The sequence below is a fragment of the Lampetra fluviatilis genome, chromosome 1, assembly GCF_964198595.1.
Source record: "Lampetra fluviatilis chromosome 1, kcLamFluv1.1, whole genome shotgun sequence".
Lineage (NCBI taxonomy): Eukaryota > Metazoa > Chordata > Hyperoartia > Petromyzontiformes > Petromyzontidae > Lampetra > Lampetra fluviatilis.
Genome location: NC_136275.1, coordinates 20,628,687 through 20,641,696, shown reverse-complemented (window position 1 = coordinate 20,641,696; position 13,010 = coordinate 20,628,687). Strand labels below are relative to the sequence as shown.

The 13,010-nt window shown below is 46.5% G+C and overlaps 1 protein-coding gene across 1 annotated transcript in view; it reads right to left on the bottom strand.

Moving 5' to 3' along the window:
- The window catches only part of MYO1D (myosin ID), a 144,785-nt gene that overhangs the window by 49,924 nt on the left and 81,851 nt on the right, over positions 1-13,010 (bottom strand). The window contains exons 15-17 of the mRNA XM_078859070.1: positions 5,408-5,488; positions 4,131-4,216; positions 1,587-1,794 (exon numbers count right to left, since the gene is read on the bottom strand). Of these exons, the coding sequence (XP_078715196.1) occupies positions 1,587-1,794; positions 4,131-4,216; positions 5,408-5,488 (375 nt within the window). The remainder of the gene's footprint in view (positions 1-1,586; positions 1,795-4,130; positions 4,217-5,407; positions 5,489-13,010) is intronic.

The following is a 13,010-nucleotide window of genomic DNA, read 5'->3' as shown; positions in this document are numbered from 1 at the left end:
CTGACTCCCACCACCATCCATCCCAGAAGAATTCCCTCATCAAAACTCTACACCATAGAGCTCAATGTATTTCCGACCATCACCACCTAGCCAGTGAGCCCTCAAGATGAATGGATATTCAGACAACACAATCCGTAAAGCTATCACCCCAACCGTTGGGAAAGAACCATCTAAGGACCCAATCAAAACCATCACCTTGCCATACATAGCAGGGGTCACCAAAAATATTTACAAAATCATGAGCAAACACAAGATCAAGGTTCGCTTTAACACAGTACATAAAATCCGTAATTTTATCCCACCTGTGAAGGATGTGATTCCTGACATGCAATTCCCTGGCGTCTACAAACTAAGCTGTGTCTGCAGCAGTTGTTACATTGAGGAAACTAAGCGACATGTCTCGGACCGTGTTCATGAACATAAAGCAGATCTGAAACACGGTAGGACCAATACCTCAGCCGTGGCTGATCATTGTTTTAGTGCGGTGGGCTCACAGGAAATTGATTTCTCCAAGACGAAGGTACTCTGCAAACCCACTGGCAATCAACAAAGGTTCGTTCATGAAGCCATCCAGATATATAGAGACAGACACACTTTCAACCGAGAAGATGGGTACAAACTGAGCAATCATTGGAAGGACGTTATTAATCATTGCAAACCTTTAAAACAGCAGCTTTCCCCCTCTTTTTTCTCCTGATGACGATTGCTTGTGTTGCGATCAAAACGTCGTGATATTTTTATTATTTTTTATTCACTTTATTTTATTTTTTTGTTATTATATTGTCTATCTACGTGACTTTACCGAAAGACCCAATGAATATGAATGAGAGCTTCCCATGAAGCACTCTCCTAAATGGTTTTTGCATAAAGGACACCACAGGATAGCTCCACAAACACATGTACGGCAACTCGGGGTGCATTTTAAGAATAAAATGAGAATGGAAATTGCTTCGAGACCCCTTGTCAAAAACAAGACAAATTTACATCACACCGTGGCGCCCACCGTATCAATCAGCTGAGACAATCTATTGCTGCAGACATATTTTTGGCTTGTACGGCTCGGTTTTGCAAAATAAAATTGAATTACAGTTCAAGGGCGCACATTTACAGACCACGAGCTGCAATAAATGATAGAAGTCAGTTGGTGGACATCAAACGTGACTTCTAACGCAGCTGTGAGGAGCAGTAGCAGCAGTGATGAGCAGCGCTGACATTACCGCTCACGCATCAATTTGCACCATTTGCGCAGCCAACCTGAAATTAATAACTTGCATTTTTTTCTCCGTGCGTTTTGCTCCAAAGCTGCCAACAGTGATGCATGCAAATGTGTGCATGCGTCTGTTTGAATGTGTGCGTGTGTGCATGTGAATGAATGCGCACGAGGACTTACAGGTTTGTACAAGCGTGTTACACAGGCATGCTCTTTGGTTATTTCGGTAATGTCACGCAGGTGCGGGCTCGTCATGCGCGCGGAAATTCTCGTGCGTGTGCGAATGCCCGTTCGGTGCATTTGGCGCGCACGCTTAGTGTTCGCGTGCGTGCGTGAGGGCGCACACGGGCACGCGGTGCGCTCACGCGCACGGTACCTTCTGCAGGAAGATGACGAGGCGCGGGATCATGGCGGTGCGCGCCTCCTCCAGCATGAAGAGCGACCGCGGCGTGCGGATGAAGATCTTGGTGCGCCCGTAGGCCACGTCCTTCTGCATGCCGTGCTGCTCCACGATCTTCTCTGCCGCGTCGCGGTCCGACGGCAGCATGTGGTTGGGCCAGGTGAAGGCGCACGTCATCTTGTACCTCCGAATCAGAATCAGGATGTTTGTTTATACTGGAGGAATCCGATGAGCTATAAAGCTCTTTCTCACGGAATGGCCAGTCGGGGCGGGTAAGAACGTTACAACAACAAACAATACAAAAACACGATCGTACAAGAAAGGTATTAACTTATTTTTCAGAAGCAACCTGGCCACAAGTGATAGCTCAACAGAGTGGCCTTATCAATTGATCCTTATGGCGGTACCCCGGGGTACCAAGTAAAACAAAATGGGCCGAGGAAATTAAATATTTTATTTCTGGGACACTATTTTTTCCAGGGGTGTTACTTAACTCCACGACTGGGGTACCAATCAATCCGAAATCAGTGCTACTCCGCAATGTCGAAACACAGCGAGGACGATTGCGCTGAAACCCTGAACGCTCGTATGCACCGTAGTGCATCATGTACAGCTCGTCGAGATGAGTCGATTGCCGCATCGCCGACCATCAACAGACGAAAGATGACTGCATCGCGGAGATTATGCGAGAGCCGGGGTACTATGGTACCCCGGGGTACCATAGCTATAAGGTTAATTTGGACATTCATAGCAGGCCCAGCGTCCCGCCCTGACCTGCCCCGCCTCGTGGTAACTGTCCGCGCTCCCTGCACGTGGCATTCGCTGCACTACCACAGCGCGGGGACGTCTCACGTCCCGCGGACCGTCTGTCGTGTGGCGGTCGTTTCACGGTCGGAGCTGACGGTGCTCGTCGGCTTTGCGCCTCCGATTAGCACGACTGGCATCATACATTTTCAAATTTGCCGATTCAAAGTTCAAAAGTTCAAAGTTAATTTATTAGGTATAGCCCTGTGAGCCATTCGGCTCTTGAATCGGGTGCAACCGCTACAAACAAAAAACAAAAACATGAACAAGAAAACATCTTAAAGTGTGCAAACAGAAAATCCAAGAAAAGACAGCAAAATATTGCAGAAAAAATCACCGTACACCAACACTGTGTGCAAAAATCCCAGTGGGATGCAAGTCAAACAACAACAACCACAAGACAACTTAGGCCATCAGTCTAACTCTGTACTACAACAAACAAACATGGCCAAACCAAAAAACTTTTCGAAAATTTCAGGACCGTGACGCAGGAACACACGTGGCCTACTCTTTTAGAAATAGCGCCAGGGCTCCCCTACTCCTACTCCCCCCTCACTCTATCCCCTTAATTTCGTCCTCCCTCATCCTCCCTTCGCCACAAAAAAATAGTGCGGACACCACGATGGCGGTCCCCACTGGGATGGGGCAGCGAGCCCAATCCACTCCCTCCTCTAAACCCAGGAGCACAGAGTTAAGGACTTTATGTCCACGGAGTTTCTGTACCCCTACACCCCCAACCCCTGCGTCCCGGTCCATGCTTTGTATCGGGCTCTTTTTGAAATACAATAACATGGGGAAAATTTATTTATTTATACAAATGTCGGCGCAGGATCTGTAACCTCCACTGTAAAGCAGAAGCCGCATATGTCTTTGGTTAACAGACCCGAAAGTATAATTTTCGAACCACGCATTTTATGTTTAATGACAATAAAACTAAAAACGTATACAGTTGGAGTCATTCTCTCAATATACAGGACTGCTGAAAGACGGCCTCCCCATATCTGTGAATGTGACCGCTGACTCAGGGTCTCTCTTCGCCATCTCTCTTGCATCTCATAAATAATGATCATCATGATCTGCATTTATACAGATCATGATAAATATTCTTAGATGCTTGCAGGCTAATTTGTATTTTGAACTCTTCTTCCAAAAGTGCTTCTGTACAGGAATGTTCAGAGATGACTGGACGTCTGTGAAAAAGAGCTTCATAGCTCATCGGATTCCTCCACTCTAAATAAACATTCTGATTGTGAGATATTTCTAATCTTTATCTCGAGGCTACAGCTCTCTCATCTCACCGATCTCTCTCGGTGAGCTCCATCTCTCTCGGTGAGCCATATCTCTCTCGGTGAGCCATATCTCCCTCGGTGGAGCCATATCTCTCTCGGTGAGCCTTGTCTCCCTCGGTGTAGCCAAATCTCTTGGTGAGCTTCATCTCTCTCAGTGAGCCATATCTCTCGGTGTAGCCAAATCTCTTGGTAAGCCATATCTCTCTTGGTGAGCCATATCTCTCTCGGTGAGCCATATCTCTCTCCGTGAGCCTCATCTCTCTTGGTGAGCCATATCTCTCTCGGTGTAGCCAAATCTCTTGGTGAGCCTCATCTCTCTCGGTGAGCCATATTTCTCTCGGTGGAGCCAAATCTCTTGGTGAGCCAGCTGAAGAAGGTTTCCTCAATGAGCACACACTCTGAGCCGCGCTCAAGTGCCAGGTCCCACCTCTGCACGAAGCGTGGGTAGAGCTGCCGGTTGGCGAAGCCGGCGCGCCTCACCCTCACGTTCTCCAGCAGGCCCAGGTAGCCCACCTGTGCGCAACGACGAGCAGAGGGAGTGGAGGGTGTGGAGGGAGGGAGTGGAGGGAGTGGAGTGGAGGGAGGGGAGTGAGGGAGTGGAGGGAGGGAGGGGGGTGAGGGAGTGGAGGGAGGAAGTGGAGGGAGTGGAGTGAGGGGGGTGAGGGAGGGGAGTGAGGGAGGGAGGGAGTGGAGGGAGGGGAGGGAGGGAGTGGAGGGGAGTGGAGGGAGGGGAGTGAGGGAGGGGAGTGAGGGAGGGAGGGAGTGGAGGGAGGGGAGTGAGGGAGGGGAGGGAGGGAGTGGAGGGAGTGTAGGGAGGGGAGTGAGGGAGGGGAGGGAGGGAGTGGAGGGAGTGGAGGGAGAGGAGTGAGGGAGGGAGGGGAGTGAGGGAGGGGAGGGAGGGGAGTGAGGGGAGGGAGTGGAGGGAGAGAGTGGAGGGCGTGGAAGGACGGAGTGGAGGGAGTGGAGGGAGGGAGGGAGGTGAGGGAGGGAGTGGAGGGAGGAAGGAAGGGAGGGGAGGGAGGGGAATGAGGGAGGGGAGGGAAGGGAGGGGTGCCCTTTATCCACAATTCCACGCTGCTGGGACAAGGACCCTCTGCTGCATGGGTTAGCACAGGGTGACTGCGCGACTCGCCGATGCCGGTGGTGACGCCTGTGTGCCCTACAACTCGTGCTGCCTTTCTATGTGGTGTGTGTACCTTCAGGGGTTTCTTCCCACAGCTAAACAAACACACACATGCAATTTAACTGGTATTGGCCAAATATCATAATGCTAAAAGATTACCTGAATTACTCAAGTTGGGATTACACATATAGCAACATCAACCCCCAGCTGGGCAATACCTGGCAAGACCTCTACTAAATAATAGTTTCGAGACCCAGCGAGTCTCTCCTCGGTAAACACCAGAGGTGGGACAAAGTCATTGTTATGCAAGTCCAAGTCGAGTCGCAAGTCATCAAATTCATGACTCGAGTCTGACTCGAGTCCAAGTCACATGACTCGAGTCCACATCTCATAGGTGGGACAAAGTCATTGTTATGCAAGTCCAAGTCGAGTCGCAAGTCATCAAATTCATGACTCGAGTCTGACTCGAGTCCAAGTCACATGACTCGAGTCCACACCTCTGGTAAACACGCATAATCATGAGTAATAATGAACAACGTTCGCGCAGTCGGATGCATCGCTGCTACCGGGGCCGACCTCACCTGGTGCTTGCACCGCTCCTGGTTGAACTGAACCGGGGACTTGATTTCATTGGGCTTCACGCAGCGCACGTAGTACGGCTCCTAAATGCACGCAAGGGAATTGGGCGAGAGGTAACAAAAAAATCAAAAATCACAATTTTAATTGTCGGTGATGACGACGAACGCCAACGATGCAATTTTCTTTCGCGAATTCGTACCGACGTGGCCATAACACCGTGACGGCAATTGGAAATGCAAATGAGAATCGTGGTGAAATGCTTCTGGAGGCACGTGGACTAAATTGTAGGATTGGTGGGTGGATGGGGTAGTAGATGGATGAATGAGTGGGTGGATGGATGGTTGGGTGGAGAGATGGATGGATTGGTGGGTGGGTCGGTGGATAAATTAATTAAAAAGATGGGTGGATGGATGGATGAACAAATGGACGAATGAAGATATGGGTGGATGAGTGGGTCAGTAGGCAAGTAGGTGGGTCAGTGGGTTGGTGGGTCAGTGTGTTGCTGTACGAGTGGATAGATGGGGTGGTGGGTGGGAGGATAGATGATGGAAAACGTGAGCGAAAGGGAAGGAGTCAGGGAAAGAGGCGTTGCGGGGTGACACGGGCAGTGAGGCAGCTGGGTGTGTGAGTAATGGGATGGATGAGGGAATGTTTGCCAGGGTTTAAACCTAATTATCTCCGATGATTGGTTTATCTAGCTCACGGACAATATTCGACAACTGCATTTCGGAGCTGTGCTTGGGGGCCTAATGAGTTTATGGATTTCTCAAGTGGAGCGATCGGCAAAATCATTATGGAATTCCATCAGTGAGGCATTTTAAAACGAAAAGCACGATGCTTGATGCACACCGCTGTGGGCAAAATATATAAAATAAAATGAAACCGTTCATATCCTCTAGCACAGAAAGGGGCACACGCAAACGAGATCGTTCGGGGAAAGGTCGAAGAATCTTCATGAGCGATTTGCTAGTTAAGCAGCCCTCTCGTATTGCTCTGCCGCACGAGCAAGACAAACGTTTCAGCCGAGTGAGCTCCATTTCACGGCCCGCCACACGTCGGGGAAATGAACTACCCCCCCCAACCTCCCCTCCCTGCCGCCATCAGGCAACTCCCAAACGCCGTTAAATTATGCATCCTGATCGCGCCGCCGCTCGAAGATCACGACGGCAGGCAACAGATGCCTGCATCCAGCTGGTTACGGGCGGCAGCACGGCAGCACGACAGCGCGCACAGAACCCCGCGGCTGCCCCGGCGAGGCTGCGCGGCGCAGGCAATCCGGCGTGAGCATGTGCGCGCACGCGAGCGCGGCTTGACGCTCGGCTGCTTTCATTTGGATGCCAAACAAAATCATTCTCCGCAAACGGGGTCATCGCAAACCTTTTAAATTACTCAACGTCAAAAATACGAACGAGTTTACCGGTTAAGCCATGTGGTTTATCAAGCCTGGCGACGAGCCGCCTATCATCATCATCAACGCTGGACGGTCGATAAAATAAGCAACACTTTGTTGAAACGCAGTTGGCGTTGGTTGTAAGATGGGATTGCTTTACCCTGCCATGGGAATGTGGAATTTCAATCTCTGGAGATGAGTGCTGCCCCATTGCTCATTTAAAGAGGGAGACATTTTGACTCACAAACGTATGTTGAGACAAATTACCCTAAATTAATGAAATAAGCAAAACATACCTCCGTTGTCCGATATTTATAATTTACTGTTGGTGATTTCCTTCCCTTGCTGCAACGCCAAAGTGACACAGAACACATTTGGTAGCTAAACCGAGAGTGGGGGAAAATCAGGGCTGCGTGTAATTTATCTCGGTCCCTTTTATCGAAAAGTTAAATCCACTTAATATGGGGCCCTTACCCGGGTCATCAATGACGCGAGCGGTCACCAGCGAAAGCCCTCACTTGACCTCGCTTGGGCATTGCGATGGCAGGTAAGTGGACAATATTGCTCACGTGGGTAACATTCCTTATAGGTGCACACATTGCCATTACAATGTTACGTTCCTAGCATAAATTACTTGGTTGTGAAATTAAATATATTTTGAACGGAGGGATAAACAAAATCCTGTGTGCCTCATGCAGCATCACTTATTCCACCACAGTCTACGTAGGGCAACGGTCGATGGCTAAAGTAACATCTACACAATAGTTAATTTATTTAACTTATTTATCTATCGAGGAGAGCCACACCGAGTAGTCAGGAGGGTTCAGCTACGTTGGGTTTTAATTTTAAGATGCGCTCAGCCAATTGACGACGACGAGTGTCTATTACACACACACGTGCGGTGAAGAGGAAACCCGGAGCACCCGGAGAAAACCCATGCCACGCGCGAGGGGGCAACGCTCTATCCCCGTTCAGATGGCGATTAACCAACTTGCTGCACTGCCTTCTGTAAGCAACGTGACTGAGGCGGCGGCGTGGGGGGGGGTGGCGAGGGAGACGCTGCAGTGAAATACGTCGACAGCGGCGTTTCATCGCACCGGAAGCTTTTTCAAATCAAAGTTTACGCACTGCGCACGCAGCAGCTCTCCCCCCCGCCCCCACCTTCGCCGTTCCTGCCAAACGCTTCGCTAAATAATAAATCTGAGCAGCGGATGTCACTGTCCCCGCCGCCCCGCTAGCTCAGAACCGATGACCACAGCAACTTCCTGCTACATCCTCGGGGGTCAATTCGGCGTGTGTGTGATAAGCCACTTCGTCGAGATATATCCTTTGTGATAGCCAGGTTCCTTTCTGAAGCGAATAGCTCTTTTTCAGAATAACTGGAAAGAAGAAAGAAAAAAAATAGTTTAGTTTTATTTGCATATATTTTTAAGTGATTGTTTCAATCTTTCTATACTCTGCACTCCTCTGGTGCGTTTTTTTTTACTGTTTGTTGTTGTCACGTTCTGACGTGCCCCTACTGGGCATCTGTGAAAAGAGCTGTACAGTTGATAATTGGTTCTTTACCCTTCTATCTGGCAACAAAACTGACACCTTTTTACAAGGAGTCATGTTTGCATAGACCGCAATACCTGCAGTCATAATGCAAACAAAAGAACATAACTCTGATAATGTGCACTGTCCTTAAAGTTCATTGATCCACACCCGAGACAGCTTTCCTTAGAGCCTAGTCTCATATGGGTTGGACCAGATGACGCCAAAAGGCGCACTGGTCCAACCCATATGAGACTAGGCTCTAAGGAAAGCTGTCTCGGGTGTGGATCAATGAACTTTAAGGACAGTGCACATTATCAGAGTTATGTTCTTTTGTTTGCATTATGACTGCAGGTATTGCGGTCTATGCAAACATGACTCCTTGTAAAAAGGTGTCAGTTTTGTTGCCAGATAGAAGGGTAAAGAACCAATTATCATATTTTTACTGGCAAATGAGGTTCCCATAGAGCTGTACAGTTAATTGTATATTCCTCCAGCATGAGTAAAGATTCTGATTCCGATTCTGAGTGGGAGCGACGTCAATTGACGAACATTACCGAATCACTCCAAATATACAACCACATCCCTCGGCATATGATACAGGTATGGACTCGATTCGTGGTGGCCAATGTGTTCACCACGACGTTAAAGAATTGATTATTGGTACACAAATTGGGACCTAAATTGCCTGCGGTGAAGGGTGGGAGGGGGCGTGGTGGAGATGCCAGTGTGAGAATAGAGTTTCAGGCGCTCGCCTTTCTTCAAGACTGGACACAGAGAGAGCGAGAGAGCACACACAGAAAACCTAGACTAATAGTAGAGTTATATTCTTGGTTATTTCGGTAAAGTCACGTAGAAGGGAAATAATAAAATAATAAACAAACCAAACAATTAAATTCGCACGACGTTTCGACTGCAACAACACAAGCAATCATCATCATATGTGAAATCCACAGCAAGAAAATTTGAAAAAGTGGCGGTTTTTTCAAATTTTCTTGCTGTGGATTTTACACCTGATGATGATTGCTTGTGTTGCAGTCGAAACGTCGCGAGAATTTTATTGTTAAATATTTTCATTATTTTATTATTTCCCTTTTACGTGACTTTACCGAAATAACCAAGAATATGAATTCCTGCAGTCACGAAAGCTTTAAATCAAAATAGTAGAATTGTTCTACTGCAGCCTTTATTCACGATGATGACGATCTATTATATTTATCAGTCTGTCTGTACACTGGTACACAGGTGGCTTTAAATTCTAATTAAACAGCTGCTGCTGCTGCCGAACCCAAACAGAAGCAGAAGGCACAGCCTCGAGCATGAGAGGCATTGTATTTTTAAAACGCAATTTAAATTTCGATTTAAAGCTTTCGTGACTGCAGGGATTCATCTTCTTGGTTCTTTCGGTAAAGTCACGTAGAAGGGAAATAATAAAATAATAAAAATAAAACATAATAAAATAATTCTCACGACGTTTCGGCCACAACGTAAGCAGACGCTGTCTCCCCGACAGACCTGGTCTTCACCTGAGGACGGCTGCTTGCGTTGTGGCCGAAACGTCGTGAGAATTATTTTATTATGTTTTATTTTTATTATTTTATTATTTCCCTTCTACGTGACTTTACCGAAAGAACCAAGAAGATGAAAATGCAATTTGTTTGTATTCCCCCCCCGTAGTTTATCCCGACCATGCCCTCGGCGTGACGCCGTGGGACGAAGAATGTACTATTCGGATCTCTCACAGAGCAGTGAACACTTTGCGTTAGAGAACGGCCCATGGAAGTGGACACCACAGAGCTACCTCCGAGGTCCCTATTGGAAATCTGTGAAAGAGAGCTTGAGAGCTCATCGGATTCCTCCAGCATGAATATTATGATTCTGACTCCACATAGGAGATGGCAGTAATTTCCCCGCCCATACTGCCACTTACAGTAATGTGGCACATTAGGAATGGATCACTCTTTTAAGTATGTCCTTGTGCAGCAAGGGAGTAAAGTGTGGTTCTGTGAAGGTCCTGATGTGCTGTGCAGTGCATCAACGCATGTGTGTACAGCAGCATGTGATGACTGAGTCGGGCCTGTAGGTGGCTGGCAGGGTTAATGAATAACTGCACGTGTAAACCAGCCACATGGTTAATGGCGTCTCGGAAGAATTGCTGCGTGTAACTTGCGCTGTTGCATTTTACAGGTAAAGGACCCAAAGGTTGTTTTTGATCGTTATATTAATGTTCTAGACTTGTTCTAGACTTGTTCTAGACTTTAAGCTTGGCTTTGAATTGTTCGTTTGTGATATACAGTAATCCCTCGCCACTTCGCGGTTCAAGTTTCGCGGCCTCAGTGCATCGCGGATTTTTCGAACTGATTTAAAGGCCTCATTATACCTGTGCAGTAACACCATCATCATCAGCATTCATCATCACATTCATCGAACTGCACAGGTCTGTCATCGTCGTCATTGTCATCGTCATTATCGTCGTCGTCGTCATTACTGGAGTCAAGTCTCAAGATACTACTGTCATTGGTGAGTGTAGAACACCATAATACGTATCGTATGAGAGAGAGAGAGAGTGAATGTATAATATTAAGGTTTTATAATTAAATAGATTTAAGTAAAATATATATATAAAGTATAAATATACATATTTTAAACATTCTGGTACCCACACACACATATACGGAAATTCCTAGGGGGCCAATCCTACTTCGCGGATTTTCACCTATCGCGAGGGGTTCCGGTCCCCATTAACCGCGATAAACGAGGGATCACTGTATGCAATTAGAGGCGTTTTAGCACTGTGCATTGTAAAGCGATGACGCACTGTAATTAGTTACTGTCATTGTAATTCTCTAACTCTAATACTGTTTAGTCTATAACCATGCCCATGTACCCAGAGTATGACTACTTGCAATGCTATTGAGAATAGAACACATGTAAAGTAGTAAACTGTACAATGGTGAGATACAGTACGTATACTGTACACATACAGTACATATAATGGGTGTAAGATACCGATATAAGTGGATGGTATAGATAGACATACAGCTTAGGATTAAAGTAATATTCGAATAGTGATGTGCAAATGTGATTGTCAAAGACAAAGATGGTTTATCAGTAGTAGAATTGGGTTTAATAGAAAGGGTTAATGAATAACCGCACGTGTAAACCAGCCACATGGTTAATGGCGTCTCGGAAGAATTGCTGCGTGTAACTTGCGCTGTTGCATTTTACAGAGTGACTGTGCGGTTCTTCACAAGATTAATATTAACTACAATAAATAAATGTGCTTGCCCTCGATTTGGAGCACCTGCCCACGTCCTTCATTTCGAGTGTGCAACAGTAATGTCCCATCACATGACATTCGAATGGAAACTTTATATTTTCAGAAATGGAATTTAGCCAAATTAAGTGCAGAGTCATATTTAAATGTTGACGAGGTTTTTTTTGTTTCTTCTTGAGAAGTCATCATTGACCGGGCTGTGACCATCAACTACACTTGAGAACTCGGCTTAATCAAGAGCAGCTGCTCGGATTCGAACCCGGAATCTCAGTGAGTGGCAGCTCAGCAACCTGACCTCCTCTGCCCTCTGACCTCCGAGGCCACCCGGCCGTCTCCGACGTTAAAGGGGTTTTTAAGAACCCACGTGTGAATAGATCCCCTGATATAGATGGCACAGGCTGGGTGCACCGCAGGGCTCTGCGTAGAAACACGCTGGGGAATAAAGCCTTGAGTGTCAGAGACAGATCCTTCTGCTTCTGTTGCCTCTCAGCAGCAGGTTTTTATAATATATATAGATGACGACCTTGACTTAAAGCTTTCGTGACTGCAGGAATTTATATTCTTGGTTCTTTCGGTAAATTCACGTAGGTAGAAACATAAAATAAAACAAAAAATAATATATCACGATAGGTTCAAATAAAATAACAAAAATAACAAAAAACTACGACATTTCGATCGCAACACAAGCAATCATCATCAGGAGAAAAAAGAGTGGAAAAGCTGCTGAGGCTGGCTGTTTTAAAGGTTTGAAATGGGTGTAGCCCAAGGGTCATAAACGAAGTGGGCGGGGCTAGTGATGTTAAAGTGATAAACTTGCGTGTCAATGTAAGGTCGCAGAGCCACCGCCACATCGAGGACACGAGAGACGGTGGCTGTGTTAGTGTGAGACATTTAACCTGTTAATGTAAAACAAGAGAGTCGAAAATAACTACTAACATCGGAAGGTAGGATGGAAACATCACAGCCAGTTATTAATTAAACTGGTTAATAACGTCCTTCCAATGATTGCTCAGTTTGTAACCATCTTCTCGGTTGAAATTGTGCCTGTGTCTGTACTCTTAGGTTTTTTCGGTAAAGTCACGTAGGTAAAAAAAAATAATAATAATTGAAAATAAATCAATTAAATCACGACGCTTCGTTTATTATTATTTTTATTTTTTACCTACGTGACTTTACCGAAAAAACCCAAGAGTATGAATCCTTGCAGTCACGAAAGCTTCAAATCTAGAATCTGTGTCTGCATATATGGATGGCTTCATGAACGAATCTTTGTTGATAGCCAGTGGGCTTGCAAAGTATCTTCGTCTTAGAGAAATCAATTACGTGTGAGCCCACCGCATTAAAACAATGATCAGCCACAGCCAACGTATTGGTCCTTCTATGTTTCAAATCTGCCTTATGTTCA